Source organism: Aythya fuligula, chromosome 14 (assembly GCF_009819795.1).
Source record: "Aythya fuligula isolate bAytFul2 chromosome 14, bAytFul2.pri, whole genome shotgun sequence".
In the NCBI taxonomy this organism is placed as follows: Eukaryota; Metazoa; Chordata; class Aves; order Anseriformes; family Anatidae; genus Aythya; species Aythya fuligula.
The window spans coordinates 15235795-15260410 of NC_045572.1; the positions used below are offsets into that span (position 1 = coordinate 15235795).

A 24616-nucleotide genomic window follows, 5' to 3' on the forward strand; every position below is an offset into this window, starting at 1 on the left:
ACTGCTCACACTCTGCTTCTAGGTTGGAGTGCAGTTGGATGTGGTTGGCACTGCTCTGTCTGAGGAAAACAGTGACCTCGGTACAGGAATGTACCTAGAAACCTGCAGGTAGTTTGCAACTGCCTCTACTTATCAGAAAGCAGATAACATTTCACACATTTTGTCTCTTAAGCTGTTGAATTTTGAGTGAATTAATGGGGACCAGGGAGATTTTCATGTAGCCGGGAGGCTGCTCTGTGCTGCTCGTTGGCTACAGCAAATACCCAGCTGGGTTTTCTAAACACAGAACTTTCTGGCCATCAAGTTTTACTTTTATCTCTGGGGAGAGCGAATCAGGGGTTTTGTTTTGCAAGCTATGAGCCGATCTCCGTGGCAGACAGACAGGCATTTCCCTTCTCCTCCATCGCTGCTATTTCATGGTGTTTTCTGAGGCATTTTTGCTCCTGAAGCATGGGGGATTACTCACAGGCAAAACATGGAAACTGCCCTCACAGGGACAATGATGGATCCCAGTTCTCTTCATTAAACCCCACTTTCCCAACAGTTGTGCTGTAGGAATACCCACCAGCTGGCTTTGATTTTTGTCATGTTTTTTTTTTTTTTTTTGGAACATAACCGTGCTCCTTAAAGCCCTCATTGGAGTACAACGTGCAGCCGTGGTGAGGTCTGCTGATGAATCTGGAGTATTTATATGCAGGTATTTATGCAAACATTTTCCAAGGCATCTTCCTAGTTCTTATACAATTCTGGGAGGTGGATATGGTGCTCACAGTGCTGAGCTTGAGCGCGTCCTCGCCCTCCACTCTCCTTCTCCCTGCTTCACACGACAGCTTCTGAAGGGCCACTCCTCTCACGCTGCAGTGTGCCCACAAGCCCTACTCAAGCAGCTCCGTGCAGATGCCAGCCACCTCCACGCTGGGTGATCCACTGGCTCCTGCATGCCCACACACCCTCAGTGCTGTCTGAGCTGATACAACCTTGAAAATCTCCAAGCAAATGCAGAAGGCAGAGCGATTCGTACCAGGTCAGTGCTGTCATCGGGTCGTGCCACCTCTGAAGGCTCGCTGCCATGTGCTGTCACCCAGGAGATCTGATGTCGCATTGCAGCTGTCTGAGCATCCGTCTGAAGAAGCAGAAAAACAAGCAGGAAAACAAGTCACGTAATAAAGATGTACAAGTTGTTAAGAATTGGTATTTTTCTGAATTTTTATACAATTGCAAAGGAAAATCAAGGAGATCGGGCTATCACTGGGGAAGGGAGAGCCACAGGGCACCTGGCAGCAGCAGCCATCTGAACTGATTGCCTCTGAAGCAGGCAGCTGGCAGCAGCAAACACCCCCGTGCATCGCAAGCCACACTCATGTGCACAAACACTCGGTGGGGCAAAGCAGCTGAACCCACCTGATGCAGCCCCTGCGGACTGCTCTGCTCTGCCACAGGTAGAGATGCCAAGAGCAGGCTTCCCTCTGGATGTTGGTTTTGGCTGAGCTGCCAGCTGTTTGTTTTCTCAGAAAGCCTGAAGATACATTTCTATATTTGTTGGAGAAGCTGACCACACGTAAACCAGGTCCTTGTTCCTGTGCTACAGCTGATAAACGTGAATAAAACTTTGTTTGCCTAGCATGATAGCATCCACCCCCAGGGACCCGACGTGGTTATGGTCTAACAGCCTCCAGACAAACGCTGTTGAAGAGCCAGAAGGCTCAGTGCTCATTTCAGCCATGCCAAAGGGAGCATTTCTTTTTTTTCTGACAGTTGTTGAAATGGTAACATCGAAAAACTTTTTCTGATTCACATTGAAACTTTCAATTTATATCTTTTATAAACAAGCAGAGAAACTATTAACAGATCATCCTGTCCCTTTTCAGTCGCACTCTCCTGTTGCTTTAAAACAATTCTCAATTGTTACCTTTCTTCTGCTCGGATGGATTCAGATCATAGAGGAAATTAATCCAACAGCTCTACATTTCCCTAAGCTAAGAATTTGTCAGCTTGAAATCACACTGAGTCAACCACTCTACTACAGAAAAACACAATGCCATTGAAGATTAACTTTAAGCTAATTCTAGATAAAGCTGAACTAGTTGGATTGTTTTGAAACGAGGCAGCGTGGTTGCACAGGCTTCAAAAAGGACTGAGAACCTGAGCGTCCTGCGGCGGCACGGTCATCCCCGCTGTCATCTCCTCGCTGACCATAAACACAAAGCCCAGATACGTCGGGGAGCATTGCTGTGGCTGTCAGTGCAGCTAAACAAAGCCTGGAGTTATGGAGCCGGGCGGTGCTATCTGACCTGCTTTATTTACTCGAGCAGCCAGCTGGCCCTGGGAATCTCCCTTGCGGCTCCGGCGATGGACCAGCCGGTGCCATGGGGCTCTTGGAGCAGCTCACTCGTGCCCCTGGCAGTGCCTGCTCTGCTCCAGCACGTTCCCAGCTCCGTCAAAACGTGTCAGCACCACTGTACAGGAGCATCATGCCCATTCCCACCAGCCCTTGAAAACTTGCAGCCAAGCAGGATTCCCTTTTTGTAAAGATTGGTCCATGCTGGGGCACGGCTGCAGGATGGATGAATCGTACCCAGGATCTGGGGATTTAATCTGGTTGCGTGTCCGGGTCTCTGCGTAACCAGACTGGGGGCTGGCAGCTTGATCCACAACCCAAAATCAGAACAAGCAGGAAGGAAACACGTCTGACGTGGGAAGTCTGTGAAGTCTCCGTGTACGTCTCTACTCCCAGCACGTGAAGCAAGATCTGGTTCTGGATGTAAACCTCCTGAACTGACAGTGCAGTGAGGGCAGTTGGCTGTTTGAGGCACAGAAATTGCCCATATGGGTAGGCCTGGAAGGGTTATCGTTATTGGACAAAGTTATTTCTGCACTGGAAAGTGTTGACTTAGCAAAAACTGCTGTCTCTGGCAACGAGTTTTGTTTACAGAAATTTTCTGTTTCAGAAACACTTGTAGGGAAAAGGTTTTGAAATTTTGAAAAGGGATGAAACGGCCTTCTCCCCCTGCCCCAACTCTGTTTCCAAATTTACATCGCGCTGCAGTTGTTTCTTCAGCTTGAACTTCTAAAAAGGTTTTGGTACCAAGTAATTTTTTTTTTATTATCCTGTTACATCTCTTCTGTTTACAGAAATAGCCCGGTTTGGAACAGGGGCAACACTAAAGCTCTTTTCAAGGAACGAGAGCAAAGCAGTTTCTGTGCAGAGACACATGACTTCTCTCCCAGCCCTACACGTACTTAAGCCCCATATTTTACCCATTAAGACTCTTCCAAGCCTCTTGGCCATGCGACTGTACAACCGTAAACGTGCAGTTGTTATTCAGTCAGCGCATGTGTGCGTGCGAGGAAATCACAGAGAGCTTGCTATTTATTTGGGAATTTCCATTGCTCCCTGCCTTTTGCCATGCTTGTTCATGTCCATATGCCATCGGACATGGAGGAGTGCTTTGGCTTCTACTGAGCGTTAGGAAAAATCTCATCTGTCCTACATTTGCTCTCAGCATCAAGCCTCTTTGCTAGGACTTGCACCCGCGCTGAGGCACGGACAGGAGATCCTGAGGCCAGCAGAAAGGGACAGAAGTTTCTTCCCCGTGCTGCAGAGCTAATCCATGATGTCTGACCTGGCAGTCGTCCCCTTCCTCCTTGTCCATGACTGAGTTGCTCCCCTTGCAGCATCCCTGCTCAGTAGCTGTGTGCATAAATACGCAGCACGTGTTTTTGTGGAGATACTTTTTGGGCATTAGTGAGGTTTGGGTATACAGAGTAACGTTAATGGCCATCAGGCAGGAAATCTGGGTCACTTAGCTGTAAAAGTTTCTATTTTCACCTCCCTCTGGCACAACTGTTCAGATTCCTGAGGAATCTTTTGGTGTATCCAGGCATCTCCGTGCCCTGGCAGTTTCGGATCCCAGCTGGTGCCCCTAGCACGGCAGCAACGTGTGCTGCGCGTTACGGAAAAGCGTGGCAAGTTTCCCTCTCTACAGCAAACCAATCATAGACCAAATTTTATGCATTGCAACTTATTTTGTCTGCCCCCTTTTCCTTCTGAACCAAGCCCCCAAGTTTACTTGTTATCAAATTTCAGACGTACAAAATCTGTTTCCAACTCTAATAATAACTGGTTTCATTCTTCAGGGCTTTAAAAATATTGGCTCTACTCAGAATTATTAGCAGCGAATTCTGGCGAAGTTCTCTGAACAGAAAACGTGCCCTGTGCAATGTGCCTGTGCCGAGGAGGCGGCCAGGTCGGGGACAGCCCCTTGGCATGCGAGGAACTTCTGTTTGCTGCTGCCTTGCAAAACGCTTGACTTGCTTCCACAGGAGTCTTGTGGCTGAGCTTTTAGCAAACGCGTTGGGCAAGCCAGCACGTGATGCTGTTCTTAGAGGGGAAAAAGGTTTGGTTCAGGAGGTTGCACTTTATGCCTTAATGAAGACTTTTTGGCTATGACTGTCACTAAAGAGGAGCCTAACTCCCCAGGTGTCCTTAAGGAGCATCCCACCTGGCATCTACAGAGAGCCCTCAGCTCTGAGCCTTGCATTTTAAAGGAGCATTTGCCTGCATGCGCTGGGAGAAAACGGTAGCTGGAAAAAGGAAAAAGGCAGCAAATTCCGCAGAGATTATAATTGGTAGCTGATTGAAATCCCATATTAAAATAATTTCCTGGCCGATTCTTGTTTGAGACTTAGTTTTTACTTTTCTACAAAGGGGCTTTTGTGGGTAGCTTGGCATATAAGGGAGTTAATAAATCAGGTTTATGATTCTCAGTTAATAAATTGGCCGAGATCCATTGACTTCTGTATTCACAAGAAATTAAACCAAAGAAAGCACGCTAATGGCCCGTGTGAATTTTAGCACTGAGACTTGGCTGGCCCTGGTAGGGGGCAGATCTGGAGCTCTTCACCTCCTCTCCATGCCCCCCGTGTGCTTGGCTGTGTGCAGAGCTGGCCACAGGAAGCTGAGGAGCAGAGGGTACTGGGCTGATTCCTTGTTCCTTGGTCCCAGTCTTAATTCTTAGGCTTTGGGGTTTTTTCTTGATTAACTTTTCAACATACGAATTTTTAAACAAACTTAAGAAACCTTGAATGTGTTAGCCCGAAACACGTTTCCTGTTGTATATTATAGAATATGAAGAAAGGCGTTTTTTCCTCCGTTTTAATTTTTCCCACATTTTTTTTTCTTTTTTTTTTTTTTAATTGTGATTTGTTTCTGGTTTGGATCAGACGGGAAATGGAGCATGAAGGAGCCCAAATCGGAGAGCTTTAGGATGCCTCACAAACGGGAGGGAAACATGGCTTGCATTAGAGCGGGGGCTCAGCGTGCACCTCCGGGTAGCGCCGAGCAGGGCGAACGCTGGGAAAGCTGCAGGAATCAGTCTGGCACGTGGCGGGGACCCCTGCCCTGCAGGGGAAGGCAGTTTTGGGTTATTTATTACTGTTTATTAACTGCTGCTAACCACAGCTTCAGGCTGTGATACTGGTGCATGAAAACTTACTGTAGAAGGTGTTTTTTTTCCCCCTGGATTTAAGGCATCGTGCATCAGCCGCTCAGCTGGCTCCGGGCACAGCAAAGCCTCCAAGCAGGATGCACAGAGCAGCCAGCAAATACAGGATCTTGGTGTTGTGGCATGTTTTGAGGTCAGGGGACCAAATGACAGTGACATTTGGGGTCTGTGCATCACTCTGACCTTGAGGGCAGCTGTAGCAACATCCTCGCCGGGTGCTGTGTGGTTGCGCGTGGTGCTGTGGGCGCTGAATGCAAGCGATGCCTCGTGACGTGCCCAGGGCCTCACACGGGGCAGAAAAGGGAGTCACACGGGGAAAAGGGTGTAGGAACGGGGTCTTACAGCCACTGTAGGTGCTGCCCTGCCATCAGGGGGTGAGACAGCCCCACACGGGAGCAGGCGGGTGGCGTTGAGTGCGTCCAGAAAGTCATCGCGTTGGGACTGAACCCAGAAGTACTGCGACTTCCTGGTATTTCCCGTTATGTGCTTTTTTGTAGATTATACTTCATAATTAAGTGACTCTTTTCTTTGTTTTTCTTTTTGTTTTCCAGGACCTGCAGTAAGTATCGTGGATTTTACTGTTGGATCAACAAAGTTAAGGCTGCCCCTTCCCCCTCCCCTTCCTTTCTGTGTCGTTGCAAAAGCACAGCATTTTTTGGTAGAGGTGTGTCTGGAAGCACAATTGGTACCAGATGCTGTTGTATTTTTTTCACAATTGTAGACAAATGGTGTGGGGGGAGTTTTTAAATGTTTAACTTGCTGCCCTCAGGGACTTCCAGTAATTTTAAACCAAGCAAATATTCAGTAAAAAAGAGTTTTCCCTGTAGAGTGTCTTTACTCAGCTTCCATTTAGCTGAATGAGTGCTATACTAATATTTTAACGTTTTGGTGGGATTTTTAGTCCTAAAGCTCTGTCTTGCTTTTCTTATCTGCTGCGTTTCCATCGCTTAATACGGGTTTGGTAGGCTCGCAAAGGGGGCTGGAGGGAAAGACGTAGCTCGCTTGCTTCTCTTTGAAGTCTTGGGGAGAGTAACGAGCATTCCTCCCAGTGCGACCAGAAAATTTATGGGGAATTTGTTGTTTGAAGGGGTAATAGTTGAAAATGTGTCAACTCCTCCTTCCAAATGTTCAGACATGCCTTTCGCTGTGCCACCACCACATCCAAATCTGATGTTCTCCCGCTGCTCTTGGAGCGAGAATACAGCGTTTCGCTTGGGCCCTCCGAGCTGCTGAGGGATTTTTAAAGAGAATTTATGGGCGTTAGGTGCTTCTGTTTTCCTTCTACCTTTCTTCCCCCGAAGCCGGAGGAGGAGGAGAGGTGCAGGCTGTTGGCAGCTGCATGTTTCCTTGTTCACTGTTGCATTAACAGAGATGTTTCTTCAGGTCACTCTTCTTACAGAACCTCACTGGTTTAAAACGGGATCGTTTCAGGAAAAAAAAAAAATGCTGACTATTCCTGGGCTAATTAATTTCCAGCTCTGTACGTCTGTTTAGAGGCCAAAAGCTGACAGGGAAATGCGTGTGGAGCACAGGGGCTGTCACAGCGCCATGGCTGTGCTTCTGGGATGGACGCCGCCACCGGTGGGGTCAGCTGATGGCTGTTAGCCCTTGGAAATTTTGCTTCCATTTCAAGTTTATTTTTTTTAGCCCAAAGAGGGAGTTGAGCTAAATTATTATTTGGCCAGGTTTTGAAGAAGCAAATCAGGAAAATTTAAGACTTAATGGCTTGGGCTTGACCGTTCTTTGAGATCTGAACACATTTGCACTAAAAGTTGTGCCCAGCACCAGCAATAAATCCAAGATACTGACTGGCTCGAGAAATGCAAACAAACGAATTTTCCCTTTAGTTTGTGTTCCAAAACTCAGCCTGTCAATGAATTAATTTTCCTGTAAATATTCCGTAATTAAAAACTGCAACAGAGCCTCTCTACCCACACAATAAAAATGACTCCGTGGGTTTGTGAAATGTTGGTTGCGGGGGCATTCACGGGGCGAGCAGCATCCGAAGGGGAACCGGGCACAGTCCCACTGCTGGGGGCATTTCGGGTGTCGGGGCCGGGCCCTGTGCTGCTTCTGTGGGGTGACGGTGTCATTCCTCTCTGCAGCTCATGCAATCTGACTTAATTTGAAAAATATTTTTAATTTCTTGCTCAGTGGCAGGTTACGAATGAAGAGGATACAGGCTATTGAAATCTCCGTATTTCCAGATATATGCATCTTCGTAGGGCCTTTTTCTCATAAAGTACTTTGGCTATTTAAAAGGGGTTCATTTAACCATTTCAGCTCTGCTCCTGCTGTTATCAGGGGCTGTTATCAGCCCACACACGGCCAACTGTGTTACGTTTCTTCACGTGTGCTCTGCTCACTCCTGGTGTACGCGGCGTAGGCAGCATATGGCGCGCTCCTCATTTTTCTTTGTCTCTCCTTGGTTTCGTTTCCTGGTTCCCACGGCACGATTGAATTGCAAAGGGAGCGCAGGGGAGATTTAACACAAACAAGACATTTTTCTCTCCCCTTGCCCTTTAAGAGACAACTCCTGGTTCAGTTCATTTACAAAAATAATAATAATCCTGCATTTTTAGTTTAAGTAGCATGTGCCAGGGACTTCTTTAAACATAATATATAATAAAAGTCCTAGAACCCACAGAACCACAATATTATTTTATTTCAACAGTACTGCATTTAACTCTATTAGTTTCTTCTGTTTCTTGATTTTGGCCATAAGGAGTTGATTACATCTTACATGTACGGCATCACACTCTGCTAAAACTGTATCCTCAATTCCGTTGTTCCCTGGTAGCAGTTGTTCTGGTATTTCATTTTGGCTGTCATAAGCTAGTTGTGTATATGAAATTATTAGAATTTGTGGTGCAGGATTTGTGGCTGGTGGATGATTGATCATCCTGTCTGTGAGCGAGGGGTATTCTGCAGCGATGTGCTATAAAACCTCTGTTTCCGAGGGTATTAAAATCACATGCTGGGTAGGAAACTTCTACAATTGAAGGATAGGCTTACCACACAGCGTAATTAAACATTTACAGTCCCAGATATTAACAGACACTTTATGTATTAGCATGCTGACTGGGGAGCTCACCAGCGAGAGAGTTACAAGTGTTTCCTATTTGTGTGTGCGCTCCAGTGCCATACGTCTCCATAAAAACCTCACTCTACTTTTTATCCCAAGACTGTAATTTGTTAAATAGGTGGTTGTTGAAGTCAGTGTTGTTTCTGGATGAATCAATAATGCTGCAGGAGGCATTCAAAGCTTCGGGGCACTTAGCAAGAAGCGAGAACCACCACCCCGCGTAGGAGCCAGCTGCCAGGGCTGCTCGTGCCGTAAGAAATGGATGAATCTCCTTGCAGCACGCTGACATAACCTGTGTTTATAGTAGCATATGACACTGCTGTACCAGACACAGGCTTTACTGCCTACTTGTGTACCAGCTAATGCTTAACAGCTCCTTCCCGGATATCTGCCTTACGTCTGGCTTGCAGCAGGCTCCTCTGCAGCCCCGTGCAGTGCCGCCAGCGCAGCTCACGGCGTATTTACAGCAGCTCGAGCTGTAAATGCCTTTGGGAACCCTCCAAGGGGGAGAAGAAAAGGTGAAATACCTTGGGTGGGTTGTGTTTTTCTCTGCTGGTCTTGCAGGTGTTAATGATTTAAGGTCTCTCCCCATAGCATCCTCTTCCTTCTGCCTCATTGCAAACAGAAGTGAGGGTTAGCTGGGAGAGCCGCCTCCTCGAGGAAATGAATGGGGCTGAGAGGGGGAAACCTGCACTGGGCCAGGTGCTGAAGTCAGCAGTGAAACCTCTCCCCAGCGTGTGGGACAGGGGCTGTGGGTGCATGGCCAGGATCTGGCCGATTGCTGGGGCAGCGGGGTTGGGTGCGAGTCGGTGAAACCTTCGGTAAGTAGCCAAAGTGAAGCGCAAGGTCAAAATCTGGGGAAATGGGCTGTAGGCGTGACCTTTTTGAGAGGAAAACTGCCCTGAGAGGTCCCTCTGGAGGGAGTTCAGCGCTGGGGCCAGCTGGGGAGCTGATGAGCCCAGCCCTACCTGCTGCGATGTGCTGTCGTGCTGCTATGGGTGCATTGACTGACTTCTTGTCTCGCTTGTTCCCCACCACAGGGGCAGTCAGGACGCGATGGTTACCCGGTAACTCTGCTATTCCTTTTATTTTTATTCTCTTTTAATCTGCGCTCTGTGATCCTATGTACCTTTTCCATGACACTTGATTTTCTTTGCGTGTCTAGATCTTTTTTTTTCCTTCTTTCCTCCCTTTCCATCAGTGAAAGCCTTTTGAGAGGTTCAGCCCTAAAACTCAGTAAGCAATGCGATATTCTCCAGTAATGGTTACATGGGTAGAAGGCTTGAACTCCTTCATGGTATTTCATGGTTTTTCAGCAGTGATGCATTTCAGATGAATTTTTCAGTAGGTTGGGGCCCCACCGACTGCTTGTGAGAGAAGCAGCTTGGCATAAAGGGCTGGAGGAGAAGCCACACAGAGGTCAGGAAGGGGGGGACATGGGGCTCCGTCTCCCCCAGCAGCACCAGCCTGGACCAGGGGGCTCACCGTGCCCGTGGGACCTTGGCAGAGCAAAGAGGGCTCAGAAACACACAAGCATCTTGCAGGGAGCTGAGTTTATGGGGGGAGACCTTGCTTCAATCAGCCCATTTAAAGCAGTTTTAGGGTGGCTTCCTGCTCTTGCAGGATGTGGCTAACCACTGATGGGTGAGCAGCGCCCTTGACCGGAGGTAGGTTTGCCCCCTTCATCTCTGTGTTGGTGATAGTCCAGCAAAGCTTGTGCCTGGGGTTTCCTTGTGGAGCTCTGAAAATCAGAACTGCTGAGATGAGAAAGATGAGATGAGTTTTCCCCTGGGACAAAGCACGCACCCCAGCCTGTCCTGCTGGGTGGCCCCCGCTCTCCTGGATGGTGCTGAGTGCTCGCAGTGACCTCCAGCTCCGCCGCCACACCGGCACTGGGAAAACAGCTTTAACATTGCCAAGATTGTTCATCCACCTCCTCTCCCCTTGCTCCCTGGGACCTGCAGTCCAGACAGGCTCAGAGGCTGGTTTTATTCCTGGCTTTGCAGAACTGTGTGAGCCCAGCCCAGCAAACAGTGAGTTACTGCAGCTACGTGCCTGTGGCTGCGCTAAGTAGCTTTATCTAATAAGGAGGTGATAATAATTGCATTTCCAAAGCCATACATATACCTGAAGGGCGAAACTCAGCACAAAGCAGACTTCAGAGCCTAATTCAGCAAAAGCATATGGAGAGCCTTTATTACATCCAGTTGCTTAGTCAAACTGATTTAATTAGTTCCCTTCAGGCTGATCAAACAAACTCTGAGCAGGTAAAAAATCCAGCAGATGGATTTGGTCCTCATCCAGCTGTGGTTACCTCCGTTAAAGAGGTCAGGGCTGGCGGAGGGGGTGAGCAGAGCTCAAAGCCCAGCTTGTGCTGCAGGGGTGATGCTCGTGGTGGGATGTCCTCGTGGGAGAGCACCGCGTGTGGGTGGGCGCTGCCTGGGCTGGAGCTGGGCACTGGCACGCCTGGAGGTGTCTCTCATGTGGCAAACCTCAGTGCAGTGCTGTGAGCGGGCGCAGGGATGTTGTGCCTTGTTGCACGCATTTCCTGATCATCTCTAAAAATTCCCCTCCTTCCGTGCTTGCTGCGGTTCCCTACCAAAATTGCGCAAAACTTGAACTGTGAGCAAATGCAGAAGCGAAGTGGAAATGGAATGGTGTTTGGGAGCAGAGATGGATGTGGTAACGCTTCCACCTCCTGGGTAGCAGCGCTTTGATTTTCTTTGTGAGCTGCTGGTGTTTAAGCGAGTTGAAAATAATGGAAGCTTTACTCGGATGAAGTGAATCAGAGCTCTAGAGACAGGCCCGAAGACAAAATAGCATTCGTAAGATGCTTTTAATCTTCTGATAGTTAACATCATAAGGGGGGGGGGGGGGAGTATGGGCCCTAAAATTAAACTTTACTGCAGAAACAATTTCTATTTTATGAGCTCTGTAGGTTCGTTATTATTTTATAAACCCCAGAGAACTGGTTTCTATTTTTAGGGTTACGGCATGCCCTACTATTCCTGCAATGGCAGATCTGGGTTTGTTGATTTTTTCCAGTCTTGTTCATGTCAGTTTTGAAATCCCGTTGAACATGGATCACAACATGTCTAGTGCAGCTTTCTATGGACCAAGGGCTGCACAGGTCTGCCTTCTTCCTTTCTCCCTGTTTCAGCCAAATTTGACAGGAGGACAAAGACTGTGGGGATTAGTTTACTGTGAACTCTGATATTGGGGCAGGTTAAGGGACAGTGAGCATTTTTGATGACTGGTGGCAAGGCACGAACTTGTGCTGCTGTACACGTGCCTCCGCTGTACCAAATGCTTAGAGGGTGCTGAGGATTGTGCTGGGAGTCTTTCTGTTCCTTTTCTGGAAGCTCTGATTCTGCCTTCTCTCAGCTCCCTGCCCTGCTCAGGTCTGCAGGGTTCAGAGCATCGACGTGTGAAGCCCAGGAGGTGCTCAGCCACCGCAGCAGCAGGGAGAGCAGGTAGGCTCTGAGATGGTTTGAGCAGGTCTCTTGATCCAGCTGGGCTTTTAGACCTATGCTCAACAGTTAAGCACGTGCCAACAATAACGAGCCTTGCTCGAAATCCCTCCTGGTTTCGAGTATCAGGATCAAGTGAACGAAGTGGAAACGGAGCAGGAGCCCTCTGCAGTTACGGGCTTTAAGTGCAGCAGCTCAGGTGGTTTCTCCCAGTGAGCTGGGGCTCCTTGGCCAGGCACAACCCTGGTGAGGACAAGCCTTTGAGCTGCATTGGTGCAGCTGCATGGAGGGCACGGGGCCCCTTTTGTCTCCCTGGTCCCAGTGTTTGTTTCCCATCTTGCTCTCCTGTGCTGGATGCCATCGTCACCTGCGGCCACATGTGGGACATTGCTGGGCTTTCTGGGATGTTCACCTGCACATTTTGGATGAAGAGGGATGGGATATCATTCTTAATAACTCAGATAATTAATTTATTTCTTTGCAAACCTTGCGTGACAAAGTCTGCTCTAGGCTGCACAACGCAGTGGAGGCTGCACTGTCCCAGCACTGGTGTGTTCACAGGGAAGGAGGGAACCTGCCACCGTGTTTTGGATAAAAGGGTGACATGGGGAGGATGAAGTCTCAACCATCTCTGTTCAGAAGGTCCTGAGCACACACAGTGAAGCTGCTGCTTCTCCAAAATGTAGCCAGTGGCTGCAGCACGGTGGGCATTTGTGTACGTGAGATCCCAATGAGCCATTTTCTATCCAGGCTTCAAGAAACACAGGACCAGGGCAGTGCCACTGCTGCCCTGCCAAAAATACACAGCGCTTTGTGTGCAGGTTGGCTCCAAGCAGGCAGTGCTGCGAGGCCTGGGTTAGGAGGTGCAGCGAGTGCAGGGATGCAAGGTGAGCTGCCCGGTCTCACCATGAGGGACTGTGGATGGACCAGCACCATTTTATAAGCAGGGCATCGCTGTGTCCATGGGCACCCTGCTCAGGGACCTTCCATCAGCCGTGGGGACAATGCTGGGGCTCTGCTTGTCCCCTCTGTGCGTGCTGTGAGTGGGCACAAGTGGGTGCTGTGGTTTCCCTGCTGCCCTGGAAGCATTGCTGAGCGTGGCCGCGGGCAGGACACCAGCTACCGCTGCTCCAGCTTCATTGTTTCGCTCTGGCGCTCCCCTCGCCAGTGTTGTGAAGAGATGACAGCAGCCTTTGGATCAGATTGATGAGCAGAATTTGGCTGACGCTCTTGGTGTTTGCCAAAAGAGTGCCCAGCCCCAAACCGAAGTGCAGCCCCGGAGTTGGATTTGGATTTTTTGCACAGCTGTGCTGGAGCAGAAGAAAAGCAGATGTGCAGCCGAGGTGACGACCAAAACGTGTTTCTTGCTGGGCAGAACGAGGCGCTGGGGCTGTTCCCAGGACTTGCCCTGAGCTGCACTTTCTGGGGCAAGGATCCCCCCGAAGCAGCGATGCGGGCGAGCAGGAGGATGGCAGCATCAGAGCCGGTGTTGTCCCCACACTGCCCATGATTTGGTGGCCGAGAAGGGACCTGTGTGGCCGAGCAGCTCACCTGGCCGTGCTGCAGGCTCGGCACGATGGGGACGCTGCTGCTCAGAGCTGCAGAGGGGCCGGCTTTGCAGAGGGCTGGCACAGGGGTGCTCTCGGCTGCTTACGTTAGCGGCGCGGACAGCCACATCTGGGGAGGATGGAAAACAGAAAAATGAGGACCAGATGGAAGAGCTGTACTGGAAGGAGGCTTTCCAGCTGACCTTTCGGTGCAGGCAGATCTTCCCATTGCGTAGCCGCTTACTGGAACCAAATAATCCATGGAGGGAACAAGCAGGGGCTGGGTGGTGCCTTTAGCTGCCTGCCCTCATCTTGCTCCCCTGTCCCACTCAGGGATGGTTTCTCTTTGCCTTCAAACCACTCAGCTCTCCTCCAGCGTGCTATTTCTCCTCTTCCCCAGTGAGCTGTTGCATTTGCTGCTCACCAGACACCATTTCCTTCCCTCTTCCCATCCACCAGAGAGGCCTTCTGGAGCCCAAGTCTCTGAAGAGTTTCATCTGCCTCTAACTCGTCTCTCCCAGAGTCGGTCTCCACGCCGGCATCCAAACGTGACATCCCGAGTGGAGAGTTGTCACTTCAAGTGGGAAGAAACCAAAGGAACGAAGTTGATTAATGAGGCGAATTACTTCATGTGCATGTCTTCATTAATAAAAAGCAGAGCTGGGAATAGGCTTTGCAGAAAAAATTGTGATATGAAACAGAGTTGTCTCCTACTTTATACGTTTTCCTTGGAATATTATCATCTATTTTTAGTTGAGCAGAGTGTTATTCATTTGGTTCCTTTAGTGCATGCCTGCCTTTGAGTTTTGTAAATCGTTTGCGTTGCCTGAAAGAGCCTCAGCGTTGTTCTGCCCGTTTCTTGCAAAGGTGGGAGCTCTTCAGGGAGGCAGGGAAGGAAAATGCCTCAAGTTCTGCGTGCTTGGAAGTAAGGCAGCTTCTTACTCAAAATAATTCAGTATTGAGTAACAACATCCTTTTTTGATGACAAATAACTACACCGCAATGAGTCAATGGAGTTCTGGTAAAGGAGAGCATCCCGTTTTCTGTTTTAATTATGTGTTTTGTGATAGGGGCCCTTTGAACCCTCATTGCGTGCTGGCACTGTGCTGGGTGATCTCTGAGAGCAACACGCTTTGCACTGGTGCACCTTGCAAGGAATAATTGCTCAGTCACAACTGAAATGTTCTTGCATGGGGTATGCTCAAATATTTATGGTCTACCCCAGGCTAAGGAGCCGGTGGAGCTAAGCAGCTCAGCATCTTCAGAGACTATTTTGGGAGCTCTGTGCAGTGAGCTAAATGCTCAGCTGTAGTGCTTAGAGCTGGAAATCAACTTGTAAGGATGATAAACTCTGTTTTTAATTAATTTTCAAGACAAAAAGTGAAGCCAAATGTTATTTCTGAGCTGATGTCTGGGAGAAGGAGTTGGGGGAGCACACGCAGGAGGGAAGCTGGTTCCTCCACTTGCAAGACAGCAGAGCAGCACGGCCCTGGCTCTGGTGGCAGCTCTATACCTTGCCTTCAATCAAATGAGTTTTGGGTTTTCTTCCTTGAGCAGTTGAAAACCTCAATTAACAGATAATTCAGCAAGGGAAAGTCCACGTAAGCTCTTTGTGTGACCCATAAATGTGCTCTGAACGCAGGCTGATGTGCAGGAAATGAGGAACACGTGCCAAAGCCAGCTCCTCGTGGCAGTTTCTCCATCTTGTTGTGGTCACTTGGAGTTTACCAAAAAGCTCCAAGAGATGGGTTGTGTTGGGTGTGTTGGGAACAGCAGCCTAACCCTTCAGGACGACTGCTGGGAACGGGAGACCGTGCTATGTAGGGCAGAGCATGTGGACCTCAGACTTCTCTTGGCTTTTTGCAATAGGCAGATGCTCTCTAGACCATGGGTGGTAGCTCGTGTACAGACACGGAGTGCCTGTGTGTTGCTGGGTGTTTTGGTTTGTTGTGCATGCACATATTCTAAAAAAAAAAGACTTCTTTAACGTCTGACATCATTAGATATTTCCAAAAACTGTATCATGTAATTTGTATCCATCTCCAATATAGTTGCTATTGTGAAGCTGTTTTCTTATGACCTTCGTCAAGGTCATAACTGTTGAACTACAATTATTACCCTTAATTACAGGGTTCAGCCTTGTGTTTGTTCCCGCAAGTGTCTTTATTCATACATATTCAGACTTCAAGGATACTTCTCCCAGTAGGACCCCAAAAGACAGAAGTAACAAACATTCATTTTACAAGGCAAACTTTTTTAGTTTCAGTTTTTTCATTTCATTTTAATATCAGTTTTGTGGCCAATTCACATAACTATTTGCCTGGCGGGGATAACTTCTTTAAGCAGGGGGAGCAGATCCAGCATGCTGTCCTGTTATGGCTGTTTGCTGTCTCTCTTCTGAGGACACAACAATGATTTTGTAAAGAGCAGCTCTTAAGGCAGCTGTTTATTTTTCTTTTGATTTAGAGGTAAATCTTGCACAGGGGAAAGAAAAAAAAAAAAAGTTGCCTTATATCCCACACAGAAGAGGAATTGCAGATGCATTTGGTTATCCGGGCTTCCCTTTTCTCTTCCAGCACCTCTGGCCAAGCAGAGGAGAGCACCTCGCAAGGCACCAGTGACATCTGCAAGGAGGGGTTTTCTGCCCCAATTGCACGGGTGGATTTTTGACACTAAGCACGCGTGGCAATTTGGGGACGACTCGAGGTGGCCGCCTGGGCCCCAGCTGGTTGGGGTAGGAGGAGGCTTGGTGAGGAAGCTGGCTGCAAGGACGGGTGGTGGAAGAGGTCCTTCGCCACCCGAGTGCCTGCTGGAAGCAGGGCTTTGGTTTCTGGCTTCCTGCCCTGTTTTCTCTGGTTCACCACTTTGGGTACGAGTGCATCTGTGTCTGTCTCTGGTATGTTTGGACACGGCCACCTGGTACCGAGGTTTGGCTTGTAGGCAGAAGGAAACTGAGAAAACCCAAGAAGTCTGCTCATCGACCACAAGGGAGAAGTAATCCCAGTGCAGCTGGAGAGCTGGGATGGCACTGGCAGGGTAAGAATACAAAGACAGTAAGAGGCTGAAGTGTTTGCTTCAAATGTCAGTATTCCTCCCGAACAATTGCTTCCCAACGTCAAAATTTCATTCCCACCACAGAGGCTGTCTCCTCTCTTAGCTGGACATTGAATGCAAATTAAATGCAAAATATCCCCCGAACCAATTGGGCACCGAGCGCTTGCGAGAAGCAGTCGCACGGTACACATGGAACTCGTTTAAACCTCAGAAATTTGGGGGAAGTCAGGGGACTCTTTCTTCCATAAAAGCACTTTGTTGTTTTGGAAGGGAACCGGTGCCATGTGATGCACAGATGACGGAGCGCTCGCTTGCGAGCTGGCGCTCGGCGCAGATGCGGCGATCTGGAGTGCCTGCGTGCGGGGAGCAGGAGCTGGCCCCGAGTCGAGGCGCTCGATTGTGGTGTCTCCTCGATGCCCCGTGTGCCAGGAGGAGGGGATGAGCCCTGGCTCTGCTCCGGCATCGCTGTGTGTTTGGTCCGAGCAGGCTCGCTCACGAATTGGAGCGAGCCGCCCCGGTGCAGTGGTTTCTCTCCCCCCCCTTTGGACTGGTCAGCGTTAGTTTTGCTCCCAGGCATTTTTCGTGGGCGTCTTTGAGAAGATGTCTGGCAAAACAATGGGGGAGTTCTGTGAATAGATGGAAGGAGGCTAGTTTTGTGTTTGAGGCAGCTATTGAAAGGGAAGAAGTCCCTTATCTCCATGACAAACCCCTGATGAATGTTGTTGGCATCTGGGAAGAGAGCTGGGAGCTGTCGTGCTCCAGGCAGCCTGCGCTGCTGATGCTACGGAGGGGCTGAGCGGTGGACAGGGCCCGATGCTGCCCCCAAAAACACCCCCAGAGTAGGGTCTGGGCTTACGTTTTCCTTGATTTCTATTTTTGAAGGATTTCAGATCCCTCACAAGCATCAGTGTCCTGCACGAGGGCGCTGGGATCTCCTTGCAGAGGACGGCTGTGTGGTGGGCGGCTCGCGGCCACCGGGTGCCGCGCGTGGCCCAGCCCAGCCTCCGAGGTGGCGGCTCTCTTTCAGAGCTCCACGGTCTGGTTTGCATTATGGGTGAAGTTTTTAGCAAATTACTGCTCGTCTCTGCTTTGTTTCTATCAAAGAATGGACAGAAGGCTGCCCAGCAGTCTGAGGACAGATTTTCTTTTTTATTTTTTGGAATAGAGCACAGATTTTGAGGGGTTGGTTTGTTAACATATGCCTGGTCCTTATCAGGCTTGTATCCCTCGTGGGGCAGCAGGTCTCCTAAAAAAAAGTAGTTTTTAAGGTTTGCGTGCAGCCGTGGACCAAAGGAGAATTTCTATTGGACTACACTGAAGTGGCTTTATTTAATGTTAACAAACAGAGTAAATTATTAAGCAAAGATTATTAATGAGCACGTTCATGTTGACGGAATTTATAAATACTGCATATAATACTCTAAAATGTTATATTATGTACAGTAATATATACTCCATTACTGTATGAGCACACATCTACAGACATAAGTGCAGGGCAGTGATCCCCAAAGGGACCTGGGCTCAGAGCTGTCACCTGCGGTGATGTTGCCGTCAGTGCGCACACCAGGTAAGTTGTTCACATATGGTGTCGGTAGGGCATCAGCCACCTCTGTGCAGGCATTTAAATGCTGTTATTCAGGAGGGTAAAGGATTCTCGTGGTGGTGGTGGTGGATGGAGTAGAAATGTGGTTTTGGTCCTGTCCTGAGGCTTTGGGGAAGGAGGAGAGGCAGCGGTGACGGGGGCGAGAACGAGGACACATCTGGCAGCGCCCTTCTCTTGTACTCGGTTCACCTGCAGTTGGTGCCGGTGGTTCTCAGGTGCTGTCAGAGGTCCCAGATTTCATTGCTCAGCCCCTCTTTTCATTGCTCAGCCCCTCTCCTCCCCTCTTCCTGCGGTGGTGAAGCTGGAGGAGCCTGGCTGGTTTCTTTGCTTTCCTCGTGACGTTTGGTGTGGCTTTGCTCCGAGTAATGGCCAGCACAAACCCATGACCCGCAGCACGGACATCACAGGGCAGGGTGGGACGTGACTTCTCCAGGTCTGCCCCATTTATCCCAATAACCTCAAAGGTTTCTTGCTCCTGGACAAACCAACACATTATCAAAGTTCTCTTTGTCCAGCACAGCCGGGGCTGGATGGGTGTGCTCACCCACAGCCTTTGCCAGAGCTCCCTTCTAATGCAAAAATGTGCTGAGGAACCGTATTGCCAGCGGGCACCATCCCATTCACAAAGATTTATGGTGCAGCCTATAGGATTTATGGCACAGCCTATAGGGTTTACACTGCAGCCTATAGGAAGGGACGGTCCCCGCTCCCCGGCTGTGCCGCGCTGCCAGCCGCAGCATTCGCAACGCCCAGTGACCCCGGGCCCTTCGCGGCGATGCTAAAATATTGCCATGTCCTTTTGTTCTGACACTTTCCTCCTTTTCAAATTTAAGATTTTACGATTTTTCGAAACCACAGAGACAGAGATTGAAGGCAGCCCTTTGAATCTGTTAAAATTTGACTGCAGGGTTCCTTCCAACCCCTGTGCTAATTTTTAGCAGAGCAGGAAACATTAAAAATAACCATGAGAGAAGATTGCCCAACTCAGAAGGATTGTCCTCTTAATCTCTGGCTGCATTTTCACTCCATGTTTTCCTCCTAACATTCCTGCAACGTTGCTGGAGCGAGTCCATCCCCACCAGCAGCAGCGATGGCACTGGGGGAGGAAGGCAGAGGGCTGGCTAGCCAGGCTGGCACCCGGCCTTTCCCTGGGCAGGGTGAGGGATGGAGCGGGGAAATGTTTACTTATTGCAAGAGCTTTTGCTTGTGAATCAGGGCTTGCTTATGAGCTCTATGTCTTCCCTCTTGGCTGAACGTAAAATTGTTCCCAAGCCGTCAGGCACTCAGCATTGGGTGAATTCACCTGCCGCTGCAAAAATTTTGGTGCTACGTCTTGACCCTCCTGAGCGTTTGCTATGGAAACAAACAAACAAACACAAAGGCTCTTTAGGCTCTTTTTTTTTTTTTTTTTTTAATTGTAACTGAGCACATCCCCTTCCTCTGAAGCTGAAATGGGAGCAAAAGGCTTGTAGTAGAGCATGGGCAAAGGCATGAGTGAAATTTATCCCTAGGCAAAAAGCTGCTGCAATGCCTCCTCTTGCTCAGCGTGTGCGGAGAGCTCACCCTCTCCATAAGCTTTGTGCTGGTCGTTTAAGTGGAAGTGATTTTTGTTCCTCTAGAATGACAACTTACACAGAGGTGGCTTTTGAGGGGGAAATAGGGAGATAATGTTTTTCTGTTCCTTACTTAGCAAACAAACTAAAGATCGCTTCGTGTTTAATTAAAACGGCAGAAGTCAAGGAAGAGATGGTGACGATCTCAACACGTGGGTGCTCCTGAAAATTGCATTAAATGAACCCAGGTTTCCGATGCTGTCCCCTCACCTCCCCATGCACTTCCCTGGCCGCTCAGCGATGCGGTGCCTTGGCTCCTGTATCCCCATGGTGGGACACAGCTATCGGGTCCCCAGCCCAGGCTGACCAAAGGTTTCCGAGCCTGGGTCCCAGCGCTGTCCGCTCAGCGGAGCGGCTGGCCCGGAGCCCCTTTGAAAGCCCCATGAATATTGTTTCTCTCGAGCATTAAATGCTTTCCCTCAAACAAACATCCTTTGAATAGGCCATTGTTATTTCCTTCTGGATGTCCCTTTGTGGACTGATACAAGAATAGCTAGAAGCTGATGAATTGCTATTGTAATTTTTTTTTTTTAATAATTTTTTTTTAAAATGCGTGGGACTTCTACTTCTTTGAGAACTCGGGCATCCTGTGGGTTCCTTGCTCAGGTCCCAGTCTTTTCCTCTGCACATCACCGATGGCTGTTTCAGGTGAATCATCTCCAGCAGCCTTAGTTTCAGGAAAGAAACTTGGTGGACCTGGTGCCTTGCCCAAGTGTTACGATGTAAAGAAACGTGGTGAGACAAAGTATGGAGGGGTGTTTGTTGGGGCAGGAGTAGTTTGGCCGAGCTACGTAAGCCTTTGTATCGATGGATATGACTGCATTCACTTGTACCTTCTGTTAATGCTACATAGCAGTTGTGCACTGGTAGTTCTTCTTGAGAAATAATCTATATCATGTAAATAATGTAATCTGTTGGGTAAATTTGGAAATGTTGTGCACGTAGGAAGCCCCGTTATTTTCAGGTGAACATCTTTCATCCAGGACTCAGTCCTCTGGCTTTGCCTCTGTCCCGACAGAGCTGTGCACATCCCAGGGTTTATATTCCAAGCCCAGCCACACGGCTGCCGCAGACTGATTTATTCCTTACTGATGGCTGGAGCTGGGAGCTGGAAGGATGCTATTTTAATGCAGCCCTTAGGGTCCTCTTGCCAATATTTTTTTCTCTCTCTTTTTTTTTTTTTCTTTTTATCCATTTCAGCATCATAGATTTAAGCTAAGTTAAAAGAAGGTTCACCCTAAACAGTTCCCTAAGACTTAGAGGAGATGAGTCCTCTGTGCGGGAGGAGGTGTGAGCCCAGCACGTTTGTAGAGCAAGCCGTGAAGATGCCCACACGTGTGCAGGTGTGGGATGTGCTAACCCAGGCTCTCTTTCGCAAGCACAGCCATCGTGCTTGCAGCAGACAGAGAGGAAAACAACTCTGGGCTTGTATTTGGGATGATGGAAGCCTGGGATGGTGGAAGCAGGAGGCCCAGTGCTGTGCGGACCCACAGCCATCGGTCCGTAGCTCTTCGGGAAACATTTGCAGGGCTGAGTCATCTTTGGGTTTAAATGAGGAAAGAGCTCAAGTTCCTAGGCTGCAGGCAGTGGATCAGGGAACGCCATTCTGGGATCTACCCCAGCTTTTGTGCTGCTTCTCCTCATCCCCAGCTGGCGGCAGGGTAGCTGCGTCTGTCCGTGGGCATGAGAGCACCTGCTCTTCCCCTCCCCACACCCATCCTTTCTCACAAGAAGGCTTCCTACGACACGAGATATTCAGCAGCTTGTGTTAATCGAGGACCATGTGCCTGGAACGATGGGGAAATAGCCTCTCACCACAGGGATTTACCATGTGCTCCTGCAGTTACCCTAAAAAAGGGAGACCCTGGGGGAGAGCTGGGGTAGCTCAGTGCTTGGCCCCGCAAATCCAGGCATGTTTCCAGCTTCATGGCGCTGCAGATGAGCAGAGCACGTAGGTATCAGTCTGTGGGATGGATGCACCCTTCCTCCCTCCCCAGCCAGACATCCCATCCCCTCAGCGAGACTTAATAGCGTGCTTTGAGGGCGATGGCTGCTGCCCACGTCGCACAGCAGGGTTGTACCAAGCCCTTCTCCGAAAACAACCAGTTCAGCTCCGAGGCTGCTACGAATTGCTCCCCCCTCACTTTAACCAAGCCAGGTGTGTGAACTCTCGGTCCTTACAGTCCTGAGGCAGTCCCACGTGCTGTGCCAGAGCAGCGTCCCTGTCCCTGTCACTAACCCTGTCGCTTCCTTTCACGCCTCTCCGTGCTCTGCACGTTGTCGCCTCTTACTCGGCTTCTGCGAAACCTTCTTGCTGGAGCGCATGCATGAAGGATTAGGTATACGAGTAACATAGCCAAAGATTGTACTGTATGCATCCAGAGCCTCTTTCAGAGCACGACTGATATTGCTGTGTTTGTAAAGTGTTGGTCTTTAATTTTATTTTTTTATAATGCTGTCTTCTCCTTCCCTTTCCAGGGGCCCCTTGGCTTGGATGGCAAACCAGTAAGTAGCACCAAGTGCCAAATGCGTCGCGTCTTTATTCGCGCTGCTCTGCAATGGCTGGGCAGAACCTCAAATATGGTCCAAATCCAAATATTTTCTATATGTATAACTGGGAAGAGTTTGTTTAGAAAAGTTAGTCTGTGGTCTGAAACTTGTGCAAGTTTAAACCCTGAGCGGGGGTGGAACACAAGGTGGCAATCCCGGTGCTGAAGGTAAAGCGGAGTTGGGAATCCACAAGTTTGAATCTCTTTTGTCCAAAGATAGGATTTAGAAATCTGCAAGTTTGAGTCTTTTTTGAGCACTGGTGGCTGGGGATGATGGGTTGAAGTAGCCTTGGCCACGGATCTCCTGTGCTCTGCTGCAGCCAGAGGTGGGACGAGCTCCGTGGCTCCTCTTGGCTGGGGCTCGTCCTGCCGTGGGCCGCGCACTGAGTGTGGGAAGCTGACTGCCCCAGCTACTTGGAAGAAGCAAACCAGGGATGTTGGTCACGGGCTGCTGGCAGCACAAAGTAGTGTCATGGCAAGAATCGTTTCCAAGCTGCCTTTATTCAGCTCCAAAGGAGCGCGGGCAGGCAGCGCTCGAGTGAGAGGCGAGTTTCCCTGGCGCTGTGTGACAAAGTGCTTTCTGGAGCATCCTGGGCTTCATTTTCTGAGCTGTTTTCTTGATTTTTTTGCTGCTCGGAAGCCCTCTGAATAGTCGGGTGCTCCTTTCTTTTCTTGCTGCTTTCACAGAAACAGCCTTGTTGACTTCTGGCAGAACGCTGGCCAGCGCTGAATCCTTCAGTTGCTGCGGGAGCGCACGGCTACCTCTGGGTTTTTGTTTCCCAGTCCCGCTTTATTCCACGTTCACTAGAGGGCACCATTTGAAATCTTTTCAAGCTTTGGTCCTCAACTAATCGTGTTGGTTTTTTGTTGATTTTTTTTTTTTTTTCCCCAAAGTGGGCAGAAGTCAGTCAGTCTTCGCAATTGCCAAGTTATTCCAGGTGCTTATTTTTAGCTAGAGAGCATTTTGTTATAGCTGTACATTATTTATTTTGTAACAGCTGAAGTTGCTTTTTATCCTGTTTTCTATCCTATACTAGAAGATGGTAAATGTGAATAATTAAAAATATATATATATAGAAAAAAGGCGGTGGCAGAGAAGGGGGAGACTGGAAGGGCAGCTCCCAGCACTGCACCCATGGCTTGGCTTGGAATTAGCAGAACCCCGCACTGGCGGTGCTGCGAGCCTCAGCACCGTGCTCTTGCACCAAAGGGGGTGCAAATGGCTGAGGGTGTGTGCGTTGGGCCAGGAGCAAGACCCTTGGGTGAGAGACAGGGAGAATCTGAATGTAAAAGCAAACTTATCAAACGTCCAAACTCAAACCAGACTGCTCGTGATCTCTTCCATGGGAGCAAGGAGCCAGGAGGCTCGCTCAGAGCCAACAGCAGTTGGGATGCTGTGCAGGGCTGCAGATGCTGCTGACCTGCCTCCTTCCCACACCGCTCCTGCTTCGGTGAGCACCGTGGGCTGGCCTGAACCGAGACTCGATGTTTTTGTGCCTGAAGGCTGCAGAGCAGGCACATCAAAGCCTGGCCCCGCAGCTTCTCTTTGGGACTGCGGCGTGTCTCTGTCTGCCTGTCGTACACAGAGCTGTTTGGAGGGAATATGACTTATGTCTTCAGCAAATAGGCCAAAGAAAGCAGCCTATCCTCCTTGTTTATTTCAAACAGATGTATAATTGTTGTAATGATATGCTGAGCATGTGTTTTTCTAGAAGTGATTTAATACTTCAAGAAATGTCTCGCATCTCTTCAGCATCACATGTTCACGAGCGGCTGTCACGCTGCCTGCTCTGCCCCTGTCCTCCTCTGGTTCCCGGTCCCAGCATGAGCAGGCACAGCCTCCTCGCTGTTTCCCAGCAGTGCCTATAAAGCAGTGTTTGACTTATGGTAATAGTAATGTGGCTCAGGGTGGTGAATTCTTGCAGTCCCCTTGGTTTTGATGTTGGGCTAAGAGCATATGCACTGATGATTCTGCCGCTCCTTAATTGTCACACCTTCTTATGTTGTTTTTTCCAGGGACCTCCAGGACCAAAAGGGGAAAAGGTAAAGACTGCCTTAGCATGTGGTTATTAAACCAGCTGTGTGTCCTTATTCTCCTGTGATTCTTTGAGTTTGGGTTGCCCCAATATGCCTACATGGCATCACTGCTGGATTTGGTTGGGACGTGGAGCCGTGACAGCAGGTTCCTGGG

General features: G+C 49.2%; 1 protein-coding gene across 1 annotated transcript in view; it reads left to right on the forward strand.

Moving 5' to 3' along the window:
* COL23A1 (collagen type XXIII alpha 1 chain) overlaps nt 1-24616 on the forward strand; it is a 162774-nt gene that overhangs the window by 115395 nt on the left and 22763 nt on the right. The window contains exons 4-6 of the mRNA XM_032197159.1: nt 6056-6063; nt 22355-22381; nt 24442-24468. Of these exons, the coding sequence (XP_032053050.1) occupies nt 6056-6063; nt 22355-22381; nt 24442-24468 (62 nt within the window). The remainder of the gene's footprint in view (nt 1-6055; nt 6064-22354; nt 22382-24441; nt 24469-24616) is intronic.